The sequence below is a fragment of the Pithys albifrons genome, chromosome 7 (genome assembly GCF_047495875.1).
Source record: "Pithys albifrons albifrons isolate INPA30051 chromosome 7, PitAlb_v1, whole genome shotgun sequence".
NCBI lineage: Eukaryota > Metazoa > Chordata > Aves > Passeriformes > Thamnophilidae > Pithys > Pithys albifrons.
Genome location: NC_092464.1, coordinates 23,346,341 through 23,373,225, shown reverse-complemented (window position 1 = coordinate 23,373,225; position 26,885 = coordinate 23,346,341). Strand labels below are relative to the sequence as shown.

General features: G+C 38.5%; 1 protein-coding gene across 3 annotated transcripts; it reads right to left on the bottom strand.

Moving 5' to 3' along the window:
- Nucleotides 1–5: 5 nt before the first annotated feature.
- Nucleotides 6–25,921, bottom strand: PTTG1IP2 (PTTG1IP family member 2). 3 transcript variants are annotated; one of them, XM_071559934.1, is made up of 7 exons: nucleotides 25,735–25,921; nucleotides 21,820–21,872; nucleotides 18,938–19,046; nucleotides 15,887–15,995; nucleotides 12,325–12,393; nucleotides 7,448–7,494; nucleotides 6–1,536 (listed from the first exon to the last, which is right to left on the bottom strand). In XM_071559934.1, the coding sequence occupies exons 1-7, from the start codon at nucleotides 25,838–25,840 to the stop codon at nucleotides 1,487–1,489; spliced, it is 543 nt and encodes a 180-aa protein (XP_071416035.1). In that variant the 5' UTR covers nucleotides 25,841–25,921; the 3' UTR covers nucleotides 6–1,486. The 3 variants fall into 3 exon arrangements, with proteins under 3 accessions (XP_071416035.1, XP_071416036.1, XP_071416037.1); XM_071559935.1 differs by having other exon boundaries at nucleotides 12,325–12,390; XM_071559936.1 differs by lacking the exon at nucleotides 15,887–15,995 and having other exon boundaries at nucleotides 18,934–19,046.
- Nucleotides 25,922–26,885: the final 964 nt, after the last annotated feature.

Here is a 26,885-nt window from a genome sequence, read left to right as displayed (position 1 = left end):
AAAATAAGACAAAACCATCTTCCATATTGTACATTTGTTTAATAGATAATACACAGCCAGGGAGGTTATTTAAAGTGTACAGAATAAATGGGAATGTACATTAGACTGGGGGGGGCAGAAGAGGTCTTTGCTTGTCACATCGTACTGGCAAGCTACCAAAAATACTCAAGAAAGCACCTCTATGAAAAGAAAGACAGGAAATAAATCACATTATGGAAATATCAACAGAAAAATAAAATGTTAAAAAATACTGCTTTCTTGCTGTACTGGGTGTGGCTGGGATTGAGGTAACTTTCTTCACAGCAGCCCGTATCGTGCTGCTTTGCTTTGGATTTGTAGCAGGAACAGTGCTGGTAACACACCAGTGCTTTGGGTTTTGCTGAGCATTGCTTGCATGACATCAAGTTTTCATTTTTTCCCCACTCTGCCACTCCAGCAAGTAGGTGAGGGGTGAGAAAGAAGCTGGGAAGGGACACAGTTGGGGCAGCAGGCCAGAACTGACCCAAATGATATTCCAGGTTCACTAAGAAAAACTGAGGGAACGCTGGGCAGAGGTTTGCTTTTGGGAGGTGGCAATTGCCTTTGCATGACTTCTTCCCACTACCCTCCTCTTCTTCAGTTAGTGCTTTATCTCAACCCTTTGCTGTTCCCACTCCCTCTCTCATCCCCTTGAGGGAGGAAGCAGCTGGGCAGTGCTTAGCTGCTGGCCAGAGTCAGCCCTGGTAAACTGCAGAATCTGGGCAACTTTTTACTTTCTTTTTCATTATACATTAAGCTTACACAGAAGAAAGCGTTCACACAGATTGATGTTTTAGGCCCACATAACTATGTATATTTCAAGAATGACCTTCTTCCAATTTTGCTAACTGAAGTAGTTTCCTTTTCACATCAGTGCTGTATCCAGAGGACATATTAACATTTCCACAACTGAATTGAATTATTCAAAGACAAATATGCTCCTCTCTCTCAACTCTTACACATTACACTCCTGGAAGATCTTTTTTCCAGATGAAAAAAAAGTCTACCCACAAGGATGTGTGTGATGCATTTTCTCATCAACTATTTCTGCTATATGAAGCTGTGCTTCCATGTTGCTTTTTATTTTACATATATATAGATATGTAAAATATCTTTATTTAGGAACAGAGAACAACTGTTTAAAGTGGCACTTAAGACTGAACTCAAGCAATATTGTGACTATTAATCATCTACATCAAGTAATAAAATACAGTTTTAAGAAGAGGAAAGATAGTCACCATAAAATTCAGCAAATATTTCAACAACGACCATTTATAAAAAATTATTACTATATAGATAGGAGATAGAAACATGTTACTTCATAAAGTCTTTAGCCACTTCTAGTTTTACAACCAGGAAAAAACACTTTGGGGGGCATGGCGGGGGGAAAAGTAAAAGGGGACAAAGGGCAAATGAAAACAGTCTTCCCGTATTCTGAAGTCACAGCTCTAGTGGAAGGTGCTCAGCTTTATTCATTCTCAAATCTGCTGTATGGGTTATCAGAATCCTGAAGAAGACCTGTAAAACAAAACAGGACTAGATTTATCATTTTCTTACCAGTATTACAGAAAAACCTTAACTTACTGACTTGAATAGGTATTTCTTATAACAAATCCAAAAGGCAGTTCTTCTAATTGCTCTAGTACCTAAACACTCAAGTATTGTAATAAATTGAAAGTGTTCTTAAGCACTCTTATTTCTCACACTATAATAATGAATTAAATATTTTATGATTTAGCAGGGAGAGAACATTTCTGTATGAAAAATTGCCATGGATAAAAAATTTCTCATTTTTGAGAGATACCCTAAAAAATGCACTTGTGAGAGTCAAGTTGACAAAAAACTAAGCATAAAGATGTCTCAGGAAGAACAGATTCAGGCTGGTCAGTTTTTAAATGCAACTAATTAGAAGACCATCATCATTTTAAAATATAAGATGCTGCTACTTTGACTTAATTCTATTTTGATTATACCCACACTTTTATGTGCACTAAAACCTTCAGGGACCAGAACACGAGCATCATTTAATCCAGGCTGCAGTATGTTTCCATCACAAAGATTCTTAATGACTTTACCAGAATACTGTGACAGAAAGCACTGTAAAGCCATCCAATTATTCTGTCTGGGTATGTAGACCATCCTATGTAAGGGTTACCTGAGCAATTGTTGTTCCACACAGTAATTACTTCAAAGAGACTTTAAACTCACCAGATTTGAGGTAGGCAGAAGCACATACTAAAAAAAAGGAGTCCCGTAGGAGTCCAGAGGCTCACCTTTTGTTGTGCAAGAACAGGAATGCTACAGATATCTTTTTTACTGAGACTTTTATACTCATGTCTGGCAAACCTGGACTCTTCTCTAGCTCATTTGTTTAGGCATGGAGACTGATGACAGTGCAGCCAAGCAAATCACAGATGTTCAGATTCGCGATAGTGAAAACAAAATTACACTGGTCACTGCCAAATCTTGTAAAAACTCCCTCAGACCTTTTCACATCATACCCCTTTTCCACATGCACCTGCACAGATATTGAACATTCTCTGTTCCAAGATGCTGAAGGCAGACTAGACTTTTGCCTACCTTGGTGCAGTTGGTGAGCTTCATTTGAACTGCCAGGTTATTTTAAGATGCCAATGAAGAAGCACAACTGCTTAGTGCTGATTATTGTCTCAGTTACTGCAACTAACTACCTAATAGAGAACAGGAAATATTACGGAGAAAGAATGAAAAGTCCTGTTATCACTGAAATAGACAAAATTATGAGCAGTCAGCTTGTAAAAGGCTGGATACAATGGCCCTTACTTGTCAAAGAAGGGGTAAGCCAATCACATTTATAAAGCTTCTGCCAGGTAACCTGAAATACAGCCTATTTACCTGGTTTAGGACTTTGCATCAGATCTACCATCCCTTTCTATAACTGTGGGGTTTTTTTAAATTTAAAAATTAATCATTTGTGTAATAAAAATATGCTCAGGTTGAAAATTATCTACAGTATTTTTAGATTTTGAAATTTTTATATTTTTAAACTTTTAAAAACTTGTTACTTGTCAAATTTTAATCTTACCTTTCATGCATTTAAACAAAGAGTTGTGATGTCTGTTAAGTCTGCTCTACCTGACAAGTACGTTAACACACAATAAGAAAAACTCTCTTATCCTTGGCCTATTATTCAACCTTTAGTGACTTCTGGTAACATTATTGAATTAATATAACCCTAACCCAAAAAGAGAGACAAAACATTTTTTTGACCACCACCCCTTCCTTCCTGCAGTCATGTTAATAGTTTGGCAGTTAGGATATATGGTCTTAATGTATTTAGTTACCTGAAACACAACTGAGTAGCTCAATTATAAGAAAAATGTGCAGTACTTCTGTGTTTCACTCATTCCAAATATGAAACACATCTACACATTTACAGAAAATCAGCATCAATACAAGAAATTACCATTATTATTACACTCGTCATTGAATAAACTCCCTGCATTCAGTAAGTTCCACTTAGAAATAAACACACCAAACTTTAAAAATTTTCCACAAAGTGGCAAGAGGTTGTGTGGGGTGATAGCCCCGATAAGCTCTTGGTGGGTTATGGGAAACACTTCAGCTCCTGGAGGGGTGCTCCCAGAAAGCATTTTCAAATGTCAATGAGCTACACCAAACAGGACAGAGAATTCTTACTGAAGAAGTTGTATCAGGCACCAGTAAATGGGCAAAAACAATCTGGAGATACATACAAAAAGGAGCATGACAAAAAGCTCCTGTCAGCTGCCACAGCTGCTCTTATCCGTGCCTCTCTGAGGAGCTGCCAGCCAATGCTAATGGGATAGCACGTCTGGTTCAGCTAAAGCTCACGTGCTGCACCAAACCAGACACGAGTTGTCCCTTGACTGTTCCCCGTTTGACATGAGAACAACTGCCCAACTTGTCATTTACACTCAGGGATTCAGAGAAGCCAGATGTTTGTAGCTCCAGGAGTCTTGTTTGCAATCAAGTCCATTACATGTTAGTGGTGAACTTGAATATTGACACACAGGTCACTTACAAGAACTTTTAACATCTTACTTCTATTTACACTCATTTTGAGGTTAGTATTTTACCTACTTAGCAGTATCTAAGAAACACTCAACAATTTGAAAGGCACAGTAGTCAAGTATCTTTTGTTAGCTTGTATGAAATAATAAGTCCTCCTAATATGTATGAAATGACAAAAATGGTAAGAAAATAATATTTCTTTCCAGTATATTCATTTATATCATTTATACTATCTAACTATGCAGGTTCTTAGTCATTAAGAACTGACTCATCACATATCAGCACTCCCCAAATTCAGAATTAACAAGTAAAATACTTATAAGAGTATATGCTTGGAAAAAACCCAGCTTAGTTTGTTGCATATCTTCACTCCTTATTAAACTTTTCCTCTATTTTTAAATCCCAGATTGACAAATTTATTTTTAAGAAACTAAACAGTTTTCAGTGTACAGCAATGCAAGGTTTTCCTGCCTTGCATTCAGAACACTAAAGAAGGTCAAGGCAAAGTATCTACCTTGAACAGAAGGAACATTTACTGTGACAAACTACTGAATATAAAAATCTATGTCTCACATAAAACAAAGGAGATAGGACTGTGTATCATTAAAATAGCTGATCAAAACCTTTGCAGAACTGAAGCAAAGAAATGGTAATAATTTTGTAAAAATTAAGAGAAAGAATCCTTCTACTAATACCAGGCAAAATGCTGAAAAAATAAATAATAAAGCATCTTCTCACTAATGTTATACTTGAACACACAATAGCAGCAAATGCAATAGGAATTAAATTGTAGTTTCTTTGTACACTATGCAAGCTGCAACATATTCTGAATTCTACTTTAAATTTTTCCTAAGAGTCAACATACAATTTGTGTAATCATACTGCATTCACACATGTGAGCAAATGAAAAATACTATCAAATTGTGCAACAAAGAAACAATTCAAAGTGTGTACTCCTGGTTGCTAAAGCTCTCTATTGCTTCCAATGCTCCCAAAGGACTGTGGCTAGAGTGACACCTGCAATGCATTATAAATGTGTAATTACCATTTAAATGGGGTATGGAAAGCTGGTGGATGAAATGGGAAAAGGCATTCTCTTAAAGCCAACCAAATACTGAAATTTCGGGCATGATCATCTTAATCTACAGAGTCAGGTTAACAAAGTCATTGTCGTTCTGCCACTCATCCATGCCTACTTAACTGAGAATCCATTCTGCAATGTGTAGGAGTGTAAAATAACCTAGTGCCTCCATAATTATTTGCATTTTTTATTAGATTATGTTTAATATGCTAACATCTGTATTTCCTAGACAGCAAAAAATGAGGGCAAAAGATTCGAGTCTACTCTATATCTCAATTATTCTGACAATCAGTCTGCATATTATCAGAATACAAGCAATATATACAACAGCAATTATATTTAAGGATCTTTCAAAATTTATATATATTTTGTATTTTCATTTTTACTCAATTACATACATCCTTTCAGGATGTGCCAGTTATTTATCTAAGAGTTAGGTTTTCCTTTAAAACTAAAATCAATTATGAGAATCCAGGCTTCAAATTGATATACCAAATAAGAGAAATTAATTTTTGCTCAGCCAATAAAACAAACCTGTCAATAAATAAACTTTATATAGATGTTTGCTATTAAAATTGAAGTTTTATAGTCCAGTTGCAATCTTGCCCAGGTAAACTGCATAGCAAAGCATAACTGCAGTAACTGCAGGAAGAAGTCGGTATGTCTGGCTTCCTGTAAGAAGGAACACCTTCCATTAACACAATAAATGTATGAACTTGTTTCTGACTAAGTCATTGATAGATTAACATGCTTCAAGTGGAGGCAAAATGACACTGGCTCTCATGACTGTGTAGTTGTAAGCAAGATTTATTGAATTTGGTGTATTTATTCCAGAAGCATTGCATTATGCAATTATATACTTCAGGAAGCTCAAGTGCTTCAACAAGATCCAGCAAAGCATCCCACAAAAGTCTGAAGACATAACCATCTTCACTGAGAGCCATCCACTGTTTTCACAGGCAGAACAGAACTGAATACAGTCTTCAAACATCACTTAACCCCATGCAGCACTTTGACACTGGAACTGGGACACCAAACTGGGGATCTGTCCACTCTCAGCTGCATCATGGAGATGCAAAGGTATGTGCATGTCTGCAGAGAGTGTTGCAAGTTACTGTGAGGACATTGCTATTGTCCTAAGTTCTTCACTAGACCTACCCCAATGATTCAAGCTTTTTGACTCTGAAGTCTCTTCTACGGGAAAACAAACACAAAAACCATGTGTTGTTTTACTTGCTGTTTGGATTTTGTTTGCTTTTTTAACATCTCAACTATTGTTGTCAACTACTCAAACACCTCTTGAAACTGAACTGTGGTTGGGATAAAGGGTCAATTACCCTATAGAGTACCACAGGACTGAACATCAGTGATATGTTTAAACAAAAAAATTACTTCCAGTTTCTACAACTTCCTCTTGTAGCTCAAGCTACACAGTGTAGTTTTCCTCCATTCCAGCAAAGGAACATTCTTTTGCAAACATTCTCCAGGCAGAGAATTCCCTGTAGAGATTGTCAGTATCACTTCTGCATCAGCCAAAGGGCAGGCTGCAGATTCATGAAGACATTCCCACACTGTGCCAATCAGTTCCACAAGAGGATGAAAATTAACAGCTTTGAGTGACTGTTCAGACCCCCAGAATCACCTCCTCTGACATTAGTGCCATTTGCATAATAAAAAATACAGCAGAGTTTTAGCATATCTGTCTCTGAATACACAGTACTATTAACCCTATGAACAAATCAAATGAAAAGTGCAAGCACTGACAAGTCTACATAATAAGAGCCTCCTAGACAGCACAGCAGGCCCTACAATCTTGTGATATTCTACTACTTGACCATAACTCCACTTAAAAACAAAGAAAAAAATAAGCCCTACATTAGGCTTTCAAGCTTGATCTAAAAAACTTCTGCTTGTCAGTGTATCCTCCTTCAAAAGCCATGAGTCGTCTAGCAGCAAAATTCAAGCAGCTTGATTTATCATGTTCAAGAACAAACAAACAAAAGAGCCCCTAAAATCAGTACTCTTACTTAGGAACAAAAGAAAGAACCACTTATTTTTATCAATATATTTAAGTGCCCATCTCAAGCAAACACCCCATCCAGCACAGTTGCCCAGTGGGAGAGTCAGTGCAGGAAGAGAATAGGAGCATGATAGTGCTGAGATCAGGTGCTCAGGTGTCAGAAGAAAAGCATCAGGTCAAAACTGGGCTTGATTACTTTTGCTGCACATAAAGCAGCTTGTTTCTGTGAATTTTAACAATAATTAGGAAAAAGAAATCAATTTAGATACACAGTATCAAAACAAGAAAACACATACCATACTTCTTACGAATTTCATCATGCTTCAGTTTTCTTTCATGTTTTCTGCAAGAAATAAAGGCATCACAAATATATTCAGACTGTTTTGAGCTGTAAGCAAAATACAGTTACATCCAAAACAGACAACATAATTTTTTTAATTAGTATACAATTACAAATTTTTTTTAAAATCACATTTAGCAGTTACAGATCTTATCTTCTTATATACACTTTATGTATCTGTAAGACTCCCCATAATTTCTCAATAACCAATAATGTCAAAATAAGATGTAGGAAAATAATAAGAAATACTGGTTTTTCTGTGTAAAAGTAATGCATCTACATATATGTACACATATATACACTGAGGTATTCATCTATACATAATAAGCAAGACGCTACAGTATGCTGGAAGACCCCCAATGCTTTCCAGCAATGAGCATAATGGTAAAATTTAGCTGTGAATACAGTATGCTTCAGAATCCTAATTCAGTGTAGTAATTCTAGAAAGATAAAATGTGTATTATTGTTTTGTTTAAGGTGTACAGCAAGTGTAAGTAAAAACTACTAAAATCCAGCATGGCATCCATGCAGAGAGTAAATATTTTAATTGTGCTATACGGAAATTGTGTTTTGTTTATGATTATAGTACATATAGACTGGATCTAATATTGACAAATTTTATTTATTCACATAAACCAAGAGTCTGATGAGCTAATTTCTTCCTCTTTGCAAAGCTGAAGGGGAAAAATTACAGAAATTTAAATGGAAATCATTCCATAGTTCCTCAGATAGTTTTCCTGTATTTCAAAGGAAGCATGTATTTTGCTTAGTTTAAAAAACAAAAACAAAAGCTCCTACACAACAGTTTCATAAGTATGATCCAGAACCTATATATTTTGCTGAAGGGACATAGAATTTGGCAAAACAATGTTCCTCTAACAAAAATTTAGAAGTACAGCATTTGTTGGCCCTGTCAAAATTCAACCCAGTTAGACAAGTTGTGACTTTTGCTGAATTCCAATTTGTACATAATCAGCAGAAAGCTTTTGAACACTGACAGCTTAATTCACCAAATATCTCACCTGCCCCATGCATATTCCACCTCCAAACAATTTCCACTGCTAATCAGATACTGTGTGTCCTCAGAAGCAATTATCCTGCTTCCTAGAGAGCTGAGGGGCTGAACTGGCCTTTCCCAGCAACTGCACTTAACACATGATGAGAAAAACCAAGAAAGACAGACAGACTCAAACCCTTCCACTTCTATTTCCCTGAGATACCCAATCTCCCTTACATCCCTTTCCACTCTTAAGCCCAGGCAGCATAGTAAACAACCTGATCCAATGCAGGAGGAGGAACTGATGGTCAGAGTTATGAAATTCATGCAGAAGAAGAAAGACAAGACCAAGATGTTGAAGAAAACAGAAAAAGGAGGAGGCAAATTGACCTACTGAGGGTAACTTGACAACAGGATTTCTGCCTCCGGTGTTACATAAGAGGAACATTTTATATGAGGCAAGGGATCTCAGGAAGAGAATAGAAAAATTCTGCTGAAAGCAACCTTCTCCTGTATAAAGCCAAAGCTTTCTTCTGCATAGTTTCCATGTGACAGCATGTGACCTCAAACTGGGTTTGCTACTGGTGGCACTAATGGCATTTTTCTTCACTGTTTGCATACCCTGTCTGAAGTAACAGTAAACTGCTGCAGTTTCAACTGAACTCTCAGGACTTCAGCAGTCAGTCTGAATCAGTTCTGAACTCAGAAAGCAGTAAGAATCTGCCTAAGAAGAGAGGGTGGAAAATCAGGCTGTGCAGGCTTTAAACCTCAGGAACACTTTAGGATACTTCCCTAGGCTATTCAAAACAAACACCAAACACCTAATGAAATTTGAAGGGTAAAACCATTATTATCAGTGAAATGTTCAAATTTTGACAGGCAGCCACAACTACATCACTTCACCTGTGACTAAGTCCTTGCACAGTAAGTAAGGCTTAGGTAGGAACACATCGAACAAGGGGAATCAGACACAATTCTGAATAGGCAGGCACTGAATCAGCCAGCCAGGTGATTCACTGCACCGTGCACATCTTGACATTATGATCAGCAGAAGTCACCTTAGTCTTCCAAGCTGATTCTGTTTCTTAATACTACTGCTACTACTCCATCTTCTATATGCTAAATTCTTGTCTCCTCATGCAAGTTGTCCCCACTGTTGTAAGCTGATAAAGTATTCTTCCTGTGGCAGAGAGGGTTCTTACGGTTGCTGGAAAAGTGAGGCTGAGTACCATTAAGAATTCAGAAAAACACAGTATCTTTAGTAACAGAGGTGATCAAATAGCAGGAACCCAAAGAGAAGGGAGAGAGAGGAGGAAAAACAGGAGCCCTACTTGTAAATATTCCTCGCTTACCCAAGGATTGCTCATGTAGGTTGTCTTACCAACTCAGAACACTCTCCCAAAGGCAGGGACTACATTTTCTAGGCATTGGCAGACAGCAGGCGTCCCCGCTGTCTTTTTTGAGAAAAAACCTCACACCCAGGGCACAAGTCCTCTCACCTTTATTGAGCCTGCTGGTGACGTCTACCTAGGGAGGCGTGGCCAGCACCACCCAGGTAGAGGCCTCAGGCTCTGCCCTCTTTATTCCTCCTTGCTCCTTCAACTGTCCTCCAAAAGCCATCAACCAATAGGAGATACCCAAATAACTTTAGTTCATGCAAACTCTGTCTTCAAGGATGAAGCCTTCACTTTATCAGCTTTTGCTCCTTAGAACTTAGCAGGAAAAGAATAAATCACAGGTGGCATGAGCAAAAACACAGACCAAAATGTCAACACTATGAATTCCTGATACACTTTCCAACACTAACAATTCACATTATAATTTTCCACACAGAGTTCTCTACAAATGAACTGCAATTCTTTCTTTGTTCCTTGTTCCCTGCCATGATATTTATCTAAGCATCTATTCAGCTATTTTCATAAACTTTGTGTAAACTTTCACAGGGCGTAGAAAGGAAGGACTACTCAGTCCAATACAGTGTTTCTCTCTGCAGTTTGCTTGTCCAAAATGGCTTTTTGAGAATACTAATTTGGTCTTAAGCCTGCTACTAACAATTCAGGCTCCTAAAGTCTTAGAGGATGCAAGCAATAAGAACAGTTTCCGTTTCACAGACACACTCCTAAGGCAAGCTGGGAAAGAGGGATGCTGCTCTAAGTAAGGCTGCAGCAATGATTCTGGCAGAGCAGTCTGCTCCCAGTGATCCTTGTTCCTAGGTTTAAATCAAGAATTCAGTTGGTATTAGGTCTGTGTTGGTAATTGCTTGGTGCAACACCACTTGCTCAGCATGTATTATATAGTTAGTAAAAATGGGAATAGATATATTAAACGGTTAGTATGTAATACTTAAGAAAGACAATAATCACATAACCAAACACTAATCATTTAAAGTTGGCAATTAGTCAAGCTCTGGAAAATTCTTTAGTATACATCCCCATTTTATCCTATTCTAATTCTTTCTATTGCCAGAAAGTTTAGGAATTTTGTACAAGGCTACAGGACACATCAATTTAACCCATTACAACAGGATTTATTCTGCTTTTTAGTATCACAGTGCTACTTCAGAGTCATAATCATTATCAGATTCAGGGCAAACAGTTGCTGTATATTTGCTTATATAAGCTGTCAGTTCAGAACAAAACAGTTGCATGGAGTTAAGATGAGGGATTCTCCCAGCTCCTGCCAATCAGATACACGAGTGACAGCAGGTACAACTGTGAGACCACCTGCCTCCCACTTTTGTGCCCAGTCAGAAAGGTATCTTGTCTCCTTATGCACATCTGTAGTAGAGAAACTTTATATCTTCATGAAAGATCTCCACAAGGGTTCTCATGTGGAAGCATACCTTCCTCCCTGCCTCCCTGCTCATATTAACAATCAGACTGAGTTCAGAAGAAAACGGCAGGCATAAGCAAGGCAGTGAAGGTGCCCACTTGTTATCTGGTAGACAAGTATTCAGAGAACAAAATCAGGAAGTGGCAAACCTAAGATTAATTTCCTTGTCAGTTTGTGGGGATTCAAAGCCACACCTGACAGCTTTAAGACTAGCATTAGTTTGGTTAGGACACTCTTGTCTTGCTGAAGGCTACTCCACTGTGAATCTCAAAATAGAAGACCCTGAAAGGAAATATGATTCAAAAGGGACATCTTGTTTGTACCAGGCATCACCATCCTATCTATAAAAATCGTTTATCTAAAGAAAAATGTAAACTCCTTCAAAAGTCATTGTAGAACGAAGCTATAAAAACGTGCATCTGACAGAATGCAGTTCGCACTGAGAAACACTGTATCAGGGCTGACTCTTGCACTGGTTTTAACACTGTGATACAACTTTAACAGATAGGATGGAAATATGGAAACAAGGCTAAAGAGAAATCTGAGCCGAAGTTTCAATTCATGAACCAAATTTCTAACAGGTACCTCACTATCAACTTCTCTACCTTTCCCAGACATATTTTAAAAGAAAAAGAACCAATTACCAAATGAATCCAACATGTGGGTCCCAGCTCTTCAAGCCTCACTTGGGCATTAACTCATACCAAAGGCAGGCATCAGTGCAGGAGAGGCTAGACAAGACTTCAGACACATTCCTCCTGTTTGCCTTTGGCTGGGAAAGAGTACTCATGGTACCCACTTGCTCTCTGTTCACTTACAAGAATAACAAGCTCCTCATCAGGTCCACCAATCTCACAAGAAGCCCTATTTTGTAAAAACCTGACACCATCATGCCTAACTCCACAATGCCCCTTTGTTTAGAACCCCATGTATTCCTTAGAAAGGCAGAATACTCCTATATCACCAAGAAGCATACAGTCATACACCAAGCTGTCAAGACTTACCTCTGAAGAGACTGTAGTCTTCGTTCCTCTCTCTTCCTAGCTAGCTGCTCTTCTTCTTCATCTGGTCTACTAGAAAAATAAGGAAGGAAGGAAAGCATAAGAGGAGGAAAAAGCAACTTTACCGCTAAGCAATCACTATTTAGTCACTTGACTTATTTTCAAAAAGAATTTACCGTCTGACCAGAGATAGCTCTTCACAGCCATGTAAAATTTCATTGCTGAATAAGTATAATTCACAAGTTTGTATAATTATCCTTTCACATTTTGTAATATCCAAATGCTTCATTCATTGTAGTGATGTGCCCTTCAGCCCCACAGGACAACTTACAGCTTCTTAAGAATAGGCTGCAGACTGTTCCAGAATCACACCCTATTTTAGAGTAAGTGTACTGCATGTGCACAGTTAAGTCCACTGCTGCCCCCTGGAAGAAGATTGATGGTTCATAAGCCTTCAATGCCAGAACAATTTATCTTTTCAACAACCATCACTATCCAATCTCAAGCTGCCCCCAGGAAATCAGTCTGTTCTGGAATGAGCAAGGATTTACCTGAGTGCACCAGCTGTGTGATTCTGGGAAATGCTGAGCCTACACAGCACATCTGAGCTGTGCATGTGCTGATACGCTCTACTGAATGCAGGCACTTAGGCTTTGTGACCTGCTATGGAGAAAGTTTAGTTTCAATTAACCATGAGACAGACTATAAGAATTGTAGAATGCTAAAACAAATGCCTAACAATGTTTCTGCTTTAGTTCTTTTCTGACAGAATTAATGACAAGTCTTCAAAATAAGTAAATGGACAACTGCCATGCTTCCCCAGGTGCCAATCATATTCCAGGATTGAATGCACTTCTGAAGATGTTTGCAATTAGTATTACAATATTAATACATCTGAGCAGTTGCACACCACACATCTGCAGCAGGCAGCCTACAAGTTAAGCAAGAGTGACATCCAGTGGTTAATTACAGCACATCCAATACTTTAATATACAAAATTCAGATACCAGAACTGGAAATCTGAACTCAATTATTTAAATGGGCTCAATCAGTCCCATGTATATCTGGACATTTTAGTCATTTCAATACAACCCAGTAATTGTGAATCCATGCAATGTTTCACCTAAAAATTTTCCAGTTCCCCTTTTTCCTACATAAAGAATCAGCAAAATCTTGGGGGAGTTTAGCAGCAGGAAACATCAGCAAAAGGTCACCTTTACTGGAAAACTACATAAGACCTTTTTGTAAAACTTATCAATTCCCCACATTAGTAAGACTAGAAGCTTCCATTCTTGGGCACTTTACTTGAAACCCCTGCATCTTATAACTATGCAATAATCTCACTTCACATTAGTGTTTCAAAATATGAGAACATCAAATAAGTAAAATGCTTGTATATGATTAAGAAAATAAATTTCTTCCCTATAATTAAAGAGCATTAAATGTCTTCTGATTTGTAGATAGTTTCAGGGAATTGAATATTTCTTCAAAATTCAGAAAGTATGAGGTTATACAATTAAAAAACTGGTTGGTAACTAAAGTTCAAGAACATCTATTTAGCATAGCATGAATAATTCCTATTCATGAAACTATCTCAAGTGCATGGAGGCAGGCTATTAGAAGTCCCAAAACACAGGGTAAAAATAATGAACCTACACAATGCAACAATATTCCTAGAACTCCTGTACCAACAATGGAGATGGGTGAGCCAACTACATTACTGATGTGGAGGTTAATGCATCTGTGTTCAAGGAAAAGGTATGTGCTGGATTCTCAAACACTGAAACACCACAGCTTAAGAACTTCCAGAGGGAATACTAATGCTTCTGCAAAACAAGTATACACCCAAGATTTCAGACGACATCTCAAGAGTCAGTAAAACAGACCTAACACTACGTTTCTATAAACTTTCCTTCCTCCGATTCATTAAAAAAAAACCAAAACAACTGTGTGGAAAATGATTCCACTTAAATGAGGAAGAAGAGAGCAAAAGAAATCTTGCTAGGAATCAGTGGCTTTAAAGCCAGTAATAGATCAGGTTGTAGTGTAAAAACACATTCTGAATCCTCCTGAAATAATCTGGACCCCACTTTGAAAAGACCTTTAAATCCTCTAAGGGTCAGAAGATTAAGCTGGACACCTTTGGAGTCCTGGCATAAGAGGACTCTCAACTAACCCTCTATTTGTAGAATTAGATGTTACAGTACTGATTGACAACTTAGTTACTAAAACTGGAGTCTGCCCCAAATATCTTCTCACAGGATTCAAGCTTTATTTGTTGGCATGTCAGCCACAGGGGCCTACTCATTTGTTCTGCAGAGGATGTTGGCAGATTTTACATAAGATCTAAACCTGTTCTATATATCTTTAGAGCTTATCAGAACAAGGCTAAGGAGTTATCCAATTCTGCATTAGGGTAGATTTGGTAGACCAACCAAGGCTGAAGAGGTGCATGCATCTTCCTCAAGGAAGAGAGAAAGGAATGAGATGTTGTTTACAATTATTTTCCCATGTCTTTAAATGCACAGATGTGCCGTATTTCTCTGGCTTGAAGGTAAGCATGAAAACACCATACATTTACATAAGTTCTTTAAAAAAAAATCCAAATACAACCCTCAAACAAGAACAATGAATCAGATGTACTTCAAAAAGCATAGAAATTATTTCAGACCAAGAAATAAGGTCCACATTTTATTCACATCAGATGTACTGAAGAACATAAGGAACAGAGATGGATGAAACTACACTGCCCAGAAAGCTGAGCTTTAACACTTCAATGAGAGAGGGAAGCATATTGTGCTGTCCCAATAAACATGGCCTTCCAGGTGTTTCATTAGGGAATAACCACTGATAACTTCATACAGCAGCAATGACTTACCTATTTTAGCTACCCATCACCTACTTCCCTCCATTTGAAGGATATTAGCTAATTAGAGAAACCAGTTTTAAAAAAAAAGTCCTCCAAGATCTCAAGAACATTTAATTTTTGCAGTATTACTTTACTCAGTCATTCTTAGTATCTTAGAGCAAAAGAAGTATTATCTTGCATTTAGAATATTTTGTTGAATTGGCAAGGACAGCTAATCATTTACATCCTGACTGCTGACAGATCCCAGAGCAATGCTGAAGCCTGGATACCAAGTGCTGTAGGACACTGTTGCTCAGTTACTTGTCCCTTTTTGCTGTACCATGATCTTGCCTTGGAAGAAATTATTCGTTCCATTATCACAAGAAGCAAGGATTTATTTGGTCATGGAAATATTTCATGTCAAATCTTAATACAAAACTGTAAAATGTAGAAGTTTAAAGCAATAGGTTTCCCACAGTTGAATGTATCAGTGCTGTTACCACTAGAAACACCATGTCAGTGCCATTCCAGCATAATTTCCAGTGTCATAGTGCCTGTCACTAAACATGTCTTTTTGGTTGTCTTTTTCAAACAAATAAAGTCAAGTGACCAAAACTGGTTTCAAATGAAAATAGTATACTGGAGAGTAAAAATTGTAGGTAGGTAGGAAAGATCAGCACCCAATGTTAGCAAAGGAAACAGATATAATAGATTTACCTCCTGGAACGCCTTCTACAGTAACAGCAGTAACAGCAACAGACTGCTACGGACACCAGAATGAGTCCAGCTACTACAGCTATGGCAATAATTAAAGCCTCAAAGTTTACTGAAAAATACAAATATATTCAACTTGTTAGACTTCAGCATGAACATTTATCTTTCTGATAAATCTTCACCTCCTTCCTAGGCATTTTTTAATCTCTAGATGCAAAAAAACCCCATAATTCTGTGCAACTACCCCAGTTAAACTGAAGAATACCACATTCAAATTTTGCTATTATACTTAATCCACACTGAACAGACACTAAGTAGAATTTCCCTTTACATTAAGTCATCTGTAATACTTTATATGTTACAATATCTACTGGTGTGATTTCACAGTTCTGTCCTGTAATAAAATGGTTCACATTTAGCAAGTGAAGTTGAGACAGTCAGTGCTCTCCGATTACATGCACAAGCCAAAGACTGTTACTTCTCTGCACATCACATCATCTCATGCCTGTCCAAGGCAGACCCTTTACATATCCTGCCAAAGATTACATTCCAGCAGGTATTTCTGCTTTTGTGTTATCATTTACTGGGTACAGTTTATGATAAAGATTAATACATAGTTTCTAGTTACAATATATAGGTAAATTCAAACATGCAAATCATGAACCACATTTCTCATTCTGTTACTTCCCTTCAAGTTACAAACAATTAAATATACTTCATTCAGCAAAAAGACATTTTTTTAAACAAAATTTAATTTTTTTAAAAAGTATATACTACTTAATTGAAGGAAAAAAATGTTTAAATCTCGTAACAAAGTGCAGGAAAAGACTCAGTTTTCAGTCTGCACTCCTGTCTCCACTATTTATTTCATTTGCTTATTATTCAGGAAAAAAATGTAATTAGGCAACTTAGTATTACACTGCTTCTATACTGTTCTTCTTCTTCACTTCACACTGTTTAATAATCTGTCAATACATCTTATCTCATATAAAATTGTATCTGGAAGCCAGTCATTTTTTCTTGAGAGCAGCAAAATCCACCTTCATTTTCAGCAACAGTGAACAACATTGATCTCTTAATTTTATTTGCTCAAAGAAAAAGTAGCAACACCACACTCACAAGTTAATTAATTTTTTGCTGTGTTCAAAGGGCATGGTCTCAGTATGACTGTAAGACCCCATGGCATGCTGCTGCCTCCAATTTGTAAAAAAAACTATTAAGGAAGTGCATTATTTGAGGATTTTGTTGTTTGGTTTGCTGAGAATGTGCTCCATTATGAAGTATTCATTCTGTGTTTAAGCTACAGTCAATCTAGAAACACAAACAGTACCCAAGCTATAAGCCATTTCTATAGCAGGAGTAAACTGTCAAGAACACCCTTAGCCTCAGTACACTGGGAATCTTTGCAAAAGGATGTGTTTGTCCACTGGGTCTGAGTGTTAGCTTCCTTCATAGCAGGTGGTTTGATGCTGTGCTTTGGATTTCTGGCTAAAAAGTGCTGGTAACACATCAATGTTTTGGCTGTTGCTGAACAGGCTAGAAAAGCATGAAAATATTATCATTTTTCCCCCTTCCTTCTCCTCCCCTCAAGTGAGCAGGGCTGGACATAGGCAGGAGACCGGGGAAGTCAGGAGAGGATGCCAACAGAACAGTTGACCCAAACCAGCCAAAGGGGTGTTCCAAACCATGTAATGCTGTGGTCAGCAATGAAACCCGAGGTAAAGGAAATGTAAGTCCAGGGCTTCCAAAGTGACTACTGCTTGGGGGTATCAGTCTGCCTGTGGGAGGTGGTTGCCTTTTCTTTCTCTCCCTCTTTATCTCAATTCATTATTTTTCTTGCTTTTTTCCTATTTTCTTCCTCCATCCTACTGGGTCCAAGGGGGGTAGGGAAAGAGAAAGCAACTGTGTGAGTACTTAGATATTAGCCGGAGTCAACCCTCCACACTTTCAGGAAAAGTCTGCTAAACATTTCATAACAGCATTTACTATGACATTCAGAGCCCAGTTTTTTAAAAGTGTGCCTTATTACAGAAATTACGTACCTACTGTACCCTAAAAAACTCCAAAAGTCTAAGCATAAATGCTGTTTCTCAGAAAATAAAGCACAAAGCCCTTCTATAAGAATAAAGAATTGATAAAGTTCTGCTGTACTGTTTAATTTAGTCACTGGTTTGCAGGGATTAAGTGGTAGTGTTCAGAAACCTGAATGTTCCACTTTTAACAGCAATCTTCTACTTCTGCTGCTCTAATTTAGACTACTGCATCATCTCTCTGTGCTAAGCATGGTAACTTTGTTCTAATTTACAGTTAACAGAGTCACTGATAGTTCACTCTAAATTGGTTTTGTTCTTTAGCCTCCTGGTAATCCATGAACAAACACACAGAAAGCAGCAAGCCTTTGCTTTGGTAGACTGGTACTCGTTTTGCATGAAAAGCTTTCCAATGGCTTATTTGTCCTTTCTTCCAGTCTAGTCTGAATTTAGATCTGTACACACAGTATTGGAAAAATAGCCCCCAAGATTTCACTCTGATGGCAGCATACTGGATTTTGTAATGAAACATGAAAAGCAAATGGAAATCTAGGAACAATTAAACGATGCAGTAGTACAACCTACAGTGGCCCACTGCAGCTTCCTTTTTACCCTTATCTACACTGCTTTCAGTACCTACAGACTACATTGTTATTTCAGCTGTTTAAGCAAAAATAGCATTCGAGAATTTCTGTGTGACTTTATCCCTGTGGTATTGGTTCCACGGGAATATAATAAAAGAACTGTGGATCTATGTTAATAATCCAACACTTCAAGAAATTTTTATAACGTTTAGGTTTCAAAGCCACTGGATCAGCATAACTACATGGGCAGTTTACAAAGAACCGTTCCTTAACAATGACAGTTTGTAAGTCCAGAAAATTAGAGATCATGATTCCAAATAACCACTGGCTTCTCCCTCCACCCCATCCAAATTATCAGGGAACAGCTCTAGTAAATGACAGGCTTACTTTAATCATACTTCTAAGTAATTCTATAGAGCAAACATAAAATTAGTACCTACTCCAGCAAACTCCCCATCGAGCATTTGAGAGGGAACACAAAGAAGATGGTGGAAGAATGCTTCTTACAGGGTAATCAATACAGGTGTTGTTAGTGTAACACCAAAGGCACTGCAGAAGAAACAAAAAAACCCCAATTATTCATCTTCAAAAACAGTTAAGAATTTAGTGCACCTCTCCAAAGACAGAATTCTTACAGGAGTACAATACTGTAGAAATGAAAGTGCTTTATATTATAAAGCCTACAGAAGTCCTGGTACAATTTCTTGCTAAAACCTAAACTGAACTATGAATAAGAACATTTTGTACTTACAGGTAACAAATACTTACACTAGCCTGAAAATATATGGGGACATATTGAGGTATTCTGTATACTTGAGGATCAAATGGCTTTGGGTTCAAAATTACTGAAATTAACAAGAAGTGTAAAATCAGAAAGCCAATTGTTCAGGATTTTAAAACACCTGGGAACTTTAAGGAACAAAAAACCACATATAATCTTACTTCAGCCCTGTATTTGATTATCAACACAATGAAAACCGTAAAGAACCCTTAAAATTCTACTGGTTTTGCTGTAAATATCTTCTTCCTGTATATTCAGATAAATGTATGCAAGTGACTGTTATCCCCACCTTTCTCTCCAAAACTTGGCTATATTTCTTTACCACAATTCCTGTCAAAAGCTGTTTTGAGTTTGGTGTTTGTTTTTTCATAATGTGCAGCATGCCTAAAGTCCACTTTCTGCAAGAATTTTGATTCCATACATTTATTGTAAGGACAAAGATGAGAATAACAAAAATAAATACCTGAGGAGAAAAGCATATTAGTAGACCACTCAAAAGCTGAAAATGAGACTGGAAAATTCTCCAGAATGCTGAGACTCTACACATGCACTCAGATTTTAAAATGCAGTCCTATCTCTAACTACAACTTGCATTACACACTGACATATGGAGTTAGAAATATGAAAACTCTCACAAGGTGTTAATTAATAAATATTTACACATTATCTGGTAACGTATTAAGTTAACAAATTCCAATATACCTGGTAATCTGCTAGTCATAGCAGCAAATATTTCTTTGACATAAATAAACTGAGTTTCAGAATTCAACAGCTCTAATCAAAACCCTTATGTGCTACTTTTTAATGTACCATATTGTAAGGAATAAGATGAAATTCAACAGTCTATCTGTAAAACAACTACTCAGAACTTACTGATAAAAAATACACAAAAACCAGGTATTCATTAACCCAATTAAAATGACGATGAACAGAATTTGAGCATTTTGAATTATAACTTTATTTAACTGAACTAAATTTACCTATTCAGCAAACACTGAATTTTCATTTTTATCTGTTGTTGCTATCTACATTATCACCAATATGAAAACCGGATTTTTTTTTCAACTAAAACAATAAAAGTAATTTCAGCAATCTGTTGGTTTACTATTGCTCACAGAAGTGCTCATCACTTTTTTTCTGTAGCCTTTCTTTTTTTTTTTTAACATATGTGCAAATTATCTGAATCAAGTCTAAACTCCTTTCCTCAAGGTTAACACTGGTGCTATTGAAGCAGTTGCCCTGAATCATCCATCGTTGTCACCAATACAAACCTGGACACTGTCTCTGGTTTGACAGATTCTGAAAATAATGTGTTTGTAACTCTGTTAGTGTCTTCAGTACACAAACACAGCTAAAGGATTTATTTCTCTCACAAGGTGAACACATAGTTCTCAAGTTAGTAATAGTTGTGCTCATATATCTGCAGCAGCACTTATTTAAAGTCACACTAATGCCAACACTGAACATTCAATTGGTAATTTTTCATTCCTATTTTATACTTTTGAAGATGAAGAGTTTACACAATGCCATTCCTCAGACAACAAATATACAGGTCTGACAATACACAATAACACATCAATACAAGTCAACTAATATTTTTTCCCTTAAAAACCCAAAATATGCGTAAGACAAGCAGGTAAGTTCAGATATTTCTCAGTCTTCCCTAGCGAAAAAGTTTTGCAGTAACTATGTAACTGAAAGACTCCTGAAATACTTCTTTTCAGTGACACCTGAGTTTGAATTTGAAATAATCTCTCACTTTGCAGGGACTGATACCTTTTGTATGCTTATCACAATCCTTATGTGGAGCTAAAAAAGTTTTCAGCAAAGGACAGAGAACAAATTCTAATGTTTAAATGTTTGCCTTATTCTCATTGGAAATCTAACCATTTTGCTACCAGAACAGCAACTCAGCTGGGCAGGCTTAAGCACAGAGAGTCTGATCAGTGGAGAGCCCAACACGTCTGGACACATACAAAGTGCCAATCCAGTCTGCCTCAGTTAAATGCATTTCTTGGGGCATCTTCAGAGAAAGGCACTTCTAATTTATTTACATTAATTTCCTAATTCTTCTATTCAAAATATAAAAAGTACGAGGCACTTTAGCCGCATAAAATTGAGTTTATCTAATCCTTTTGTGATGAACATTTAACTAAGTGCTGCTCACAAAATTAGCCGGACCAGCAGAAACATCCACCTGCTCAGCTGAGCTCTGAAAGCCCCGAGCACGCACTGACAGTGGGAGCCTGGACTCGGTCTGTCTTCTCCGGACAAAGCAGAGAACACCTCGAGTGACCAAATCAGGGGGCACCCCTGGCAAAATTAAAGCACAGTGGCATCACCTGTGACAGAGGGGAAGCAGCACATCAGTTGATTCTATCATTTAAATAAGAACTGACTGATCTTGACTTCCTCTTGTTCTGGGTAGTTTGAGTAGCTTCACCATTAAAAAGAAAACAAGAACCCATCAAACAGCCAAACAATTTGATTTCATATGAAGTGGAAATTCTCATCAATCCAAAAAGATGTTAAAAATCTTACCGAAACATTTTTTAGACATTCGTCACAGGACTTCTGGGAAAATGCTGAACATGCTAGAAAAGCAAACAAACAAAAACAAAAAAACAGAGATGATATATTTGGTTTTACTCCACAAGGTCAAGCATTTATCATAATATTTAGCCTCTTCTTTTTCCTCCTTCTACATATAAGCAACAATTTTGAATGAAGCAATGAAATCTCACTAATTTCATTCCAGGAGAACTGCAGCAAACAGAGATATAAAACATTTAAATTCGACTTCTGACATAGGGAAACAACTCAAGGTTACCTTTAACTTCACTTTGCTTTCTCTAAGAACAACACAGGAGATTTAACTCAAGAGCCTTCCTGTATCTCTGCTGATGTTTCAGGACATTCACCCTTCAATTTAGGGCATTCTGAATTGTGCAGCTTTGGAACTTCTGCCAAAGCTGACCCTTGCCTAGGGGTGATCCTCTTTCATAGATATTAACCTTTCTTCTGAGGGGAAAGTTTTTCAAAGATAAAGCTCTCCAAATAACATGATTTTAGACAACAATATAAAACACTTCCTAACAGGACACAAAGTTAATTTGCAGGAGTTCAACGAGAACTTTAACAGAAGTTTGAAAAGCCAAGTGACTCAGAAGCACTTAAGGCACATTTTTTCTTTGGATTAAAAAAAAAAAAAATAAATAGTTAGTGGTGTTCACATTTATGTCATTTAAAAGTACTGCCTGTTTATCATCTTAAGACCAGTCTTTTTTTATCCATAATTCAGACATAACTTGTTGCCCACAGGGTCTCATACATGCCATAGTCTTGACTTAAATGAACTTGAAACATGAGGGTGAGTCTCTTCTCCTGGTCTGAAAGTGGAATTTTCTACCAAAAACTTGAGTCCCTATGATAATTTTTTATACTATTTAGTGAAACACACTTTTTATTATTTCTGTATCTATCACAACTACAAGGGGAAGATATCTCCAAATCAGGAATCCAATTCTAGCTTTAATGAGTAACTGCATTAGTCACAAGCTGTTACCAATTTGAGCTGAGTAAGTTACTTGTGAGACAATTATATATTTCAGTATTTTCATAATTCAATATTATATTTTTCTAGTACTAATTTCTAACATTAAATGTATTTTATGTAACAGTATATTTAGTTTTAATTCATATATTCAGATGAAAAGAAAAACTCTTACTAGTTTATCTGGTCCCAATTAACTTGTTACCAGTACCAACTAACACCTTCAGTGTAAGGCCCATATACCAATTCATAGAAAAACATGAAAAGCAGCATCAGTTTAAACCAAAAAATTTTCAAATGGGATTACTACACACAAAGACAGAGGCCTCAATTATATTAAAAAAAACCCCACAAATATTGGAAGACTAAAGAACAGCATAGGAGTTTTAGCAAATATACTTCAAAATAAATCACAATATATATTTCAAAAATAAAAACTTTATATACTACTGTTGAAAAATTTAACACTATGAGCAACTGAGAAGAATTTTTCATTCTGCTTTATATATTTTTCTCATAACATCCAAAAATATATAAATTTCCCAACAGCGTTCTTCACAAGAGAAGAAAAAAGTCTCTCAAACTGAAAAAGAAAAACACAGACATTCCCTCTGATCTACGTTGCTAAAAGCATTATGTGTACCAGCACATTACACAAAAATAACTTTGAATATTTTTTAATGTTCAAACAGATATCAAGTTGACAGTCTCCCTCTAGTATTTCAAGAGGCTACTGTATTATCAGTATTGGGGAAAAAATAAAGGTAAACCATAGCACCACTATCAGCAATAATTTACATTGTATTTAAAACTGTATTTTTCAAACATAGTAATTCCTTCTATGTTGTCATATAACATCAGCATTTATAGACTAACATACAATAAAATGAGAAATCATCTTTATATACCAAGCCTGGTTTATCAAGTAGTGGAAGCATTACTTTGACAAATCCAATTTTTACCAAAAATAGCTGTATGAAGATTATATTCACATAAGAAAGGGCTATTACTGTCTGTGCACTTTTCTTTTTAAGTACAACTAAAATGCTGCCCAGATATGCAGGAATTGTACTAAGTTAACTACACATTAACTATCTGTATGATCTCACTTTTTAAGAGACATATTCATGGACCAGGGTAACTGCACTTACACAGAACAAAGGCTGTTCCTCCACCAAACACAGGTAAAATAGAACAGCACTGACAGTAAAACTCTGTTTTATTTAAAACCAGCTTTCCCCCCGTCCCAATATGTATTTATGAAGGAAGGTAGTATATGCAGCATTGAGGTTTTCGGGTCTATTTCTTTCTTCCCTTCATGAAGACGAGGGTCTATGTAGCACATACAAGGCCTGATGATTGTTGTACAGCTCTCACTATCCCACTAAAACTAAACACAAACCTCCCAATACTTAAACTTATTCATAGCTGGTTTAATTTCATCTCGGCCTCCTTTCTTAGGACACCACTATTATTCAGCATAAAACAGTTTCCTCTTCCTGGTACACAAGTGCTTTCTCCCTCAAGCTTCCTCCTGCTCAGCAATTAAAGCCGTGCTCTTCCTGCTATCTTCAGAGACAGGGAACAACACCCCTTGTAGTCCTGCTTTATGCCAGTCCAGCCCCGTTGAAAACAGGTGCTGAACTGCTGGAATATTTAGCAGGAGGGCATACAAGGTCCTAGAGTCTTGCAAAAGTACCACAGAACTGACTACTCTGACTTCAGAGAGCATCATTTCAGTAACTGATATGCATCTGATATTCAACAGGTCTACCTCCCTACTTTTTTTTTTTTCCCCAGCAGTTACTCAATTTAAGACTAAAATAATACTGGTCATATGGCACAACAATCTATCTTTTCTTTCACTTCAAACTTATTTCTAATATTTAATCCATAAAGGTCATTCACATCTTTCTGTGTAATACCATGACCCTTCTCCATAACAACCAACTTATTGTCAAGATCAAAATCCTATATTCCTGTAAGAATAATAATACATTAAAGCTTCTTCCTAGGGAAACCATAAGCAACCTCACTAGGAATACAAGTTTTTTTACTACAAACTCTCTCTTTGGTTTTGTTTCTATTTCCCAGAACTACTATAAAGAAACTGACTAACTTGCAGTTACTGGCAGGACGACCTTTTGCTCCTTCCTCTCTAATCGCTGGGGAACACTGACGGCTCCCTTTCCGCGCTGCTTCAAGTTAGTTGTCTCACACAGTTGGAGACTCCCTTTTCGAATATAAACCCTTCCCACGAAGCAATTATTATACACCTCAAACTGAATTCTAGATGCACGTGACAAAGTCCACTTGAGATACCCTAACTTAATACCAACTAAGCCGACATGCACCTTTATGGTCACATCTGTGAGTAGCACCTAAATCTAAGGCCGAGCTTCACCAACTGCCTGCCAAAAGCAGCTCTGAGATAAACGATTCCAAGAGAACAGAGCGGGAAAACCATTTCCAAGCCACACTTCTCATCATCCAGGACAGACAAATCTAGGCCACTGTGTGCAGGGAGGTTGGACCAGACGACCCACTGCGGTCCTTTCCAACCTGCCCCATTCTGTGTTTCTGTGACCGCTGTCTCGGAGCAGCGCAGCTCCCGACACGGCCCGGGCCGGTACCGCAGTGCCGTGGCGCTGTCCTGGGGCCGGCCGGGAGCGGCCAGTCCCGCGGAGCCAGCCCGGGCTGCGGCCAGCGAAGCCCCGGCCCCGCTGGAGGCTCCGGGCGGCGCTGCGGTTGCTGCAAGCCCAGGCCCGGCCCCACCGTACCCCTGCCCCGGAAGGCCCCACGGCCGCGCCCGCGGGGCGCAAGAGATGGAAGGGAAAGGAGGGGAGGGGGCGGAAGGCAAGGGAAGGAAAGCTACGCTCCCCACGCTGCCCGCCCCTCCTTACCCTGCGCCGGCGGAGCCCCGGTGGGGTTTTGCGCCAACCCCAGCGAGGAGCAGCCCCACAACAGCGCCAGGCCCTGCAGCCACAGCGCGCACCTCCGCGCAGCCATCGCCGGCTCGGCAAGTGAACAGCACAGGGCCACACTCGCGCCGGGACCCGGCCCCGCGCAGGCGCCAGCAGGCCCGCAGGGCGGAGGGGACGGGGCGGCCCCAGCGCCGCGTTCCGCCTTCCCCGCGGGCCCGGGGCGGTCGCTGAGCGGGCAGGGCCGTGACTGCCCTCATCCATAATCGCTGTAGGCCAGTTCTGTGACACACCGGGCCTTTTCCCCTCCCCCGAGGGCTATTTTGATGTGACACTCCTCTTTCTCTTCCTTTGCAGTGTGAGCTCTCCGGTGCTTGCGAGAGGTGGCGAGGATCCCGTGCCGGATCCCGTGCCCCCCTCCTGCCGGCCGGTGCCTCGGCCAGGGCGGCCCGCGGGCTGCCATCGCCAGCACAGCCAAGGCATCCCCAAGCCAGGGCTGGCCAGAGAAGGCAATAAAGAGATGAAGACAAAATGAAAGTTTGCCATGACCTTTCCATTTTAAAAGACTTACGAGTTGTTGGTTTTGCACCAATTAGGTCCTTACAGAAGTGTTTAATGCTCTCTGAATTGGCCAGGGGTACACAGAACACCCAGATCAGGCTGCAAGACACAACATAGGAATGGAAAAAAACACGCCCCAAACCCTCTAAGGTGGCAGGGTAAGGACACATAGGACGTTTTGTGCATCTCAGTGGCCCTAGACAGCTGTGGTTACGCACTGAATCGAATCCTTAATGGCCAACAGAGATACCTTGCCATGCTGTGGCAGCACCCCTTGCTTTAATGAAATGATCCTATAGCTGAACTTCAAACACTGCGGCTGTTCAGGAATGAGAGTGATATCGGGCAGTCAATAACTGAAGTACTGGTGTAGGTTTTGTTAATGCTCAAAGATTCTGCTTCAAGTAGGAAGCAAACACTCCCTCCAAGTACGGCACTGTTCAGTCAGTGGTGACTCCAGCTGCTTCTGACCTCACTTCTCAAACACTCCCCCTCTTCTTTTTGGACCATTTTCATTAGTTGTGTAATGAGACCATTGTTGCTACTCAAAGTATTGCAGTTGGTTTGTGGGT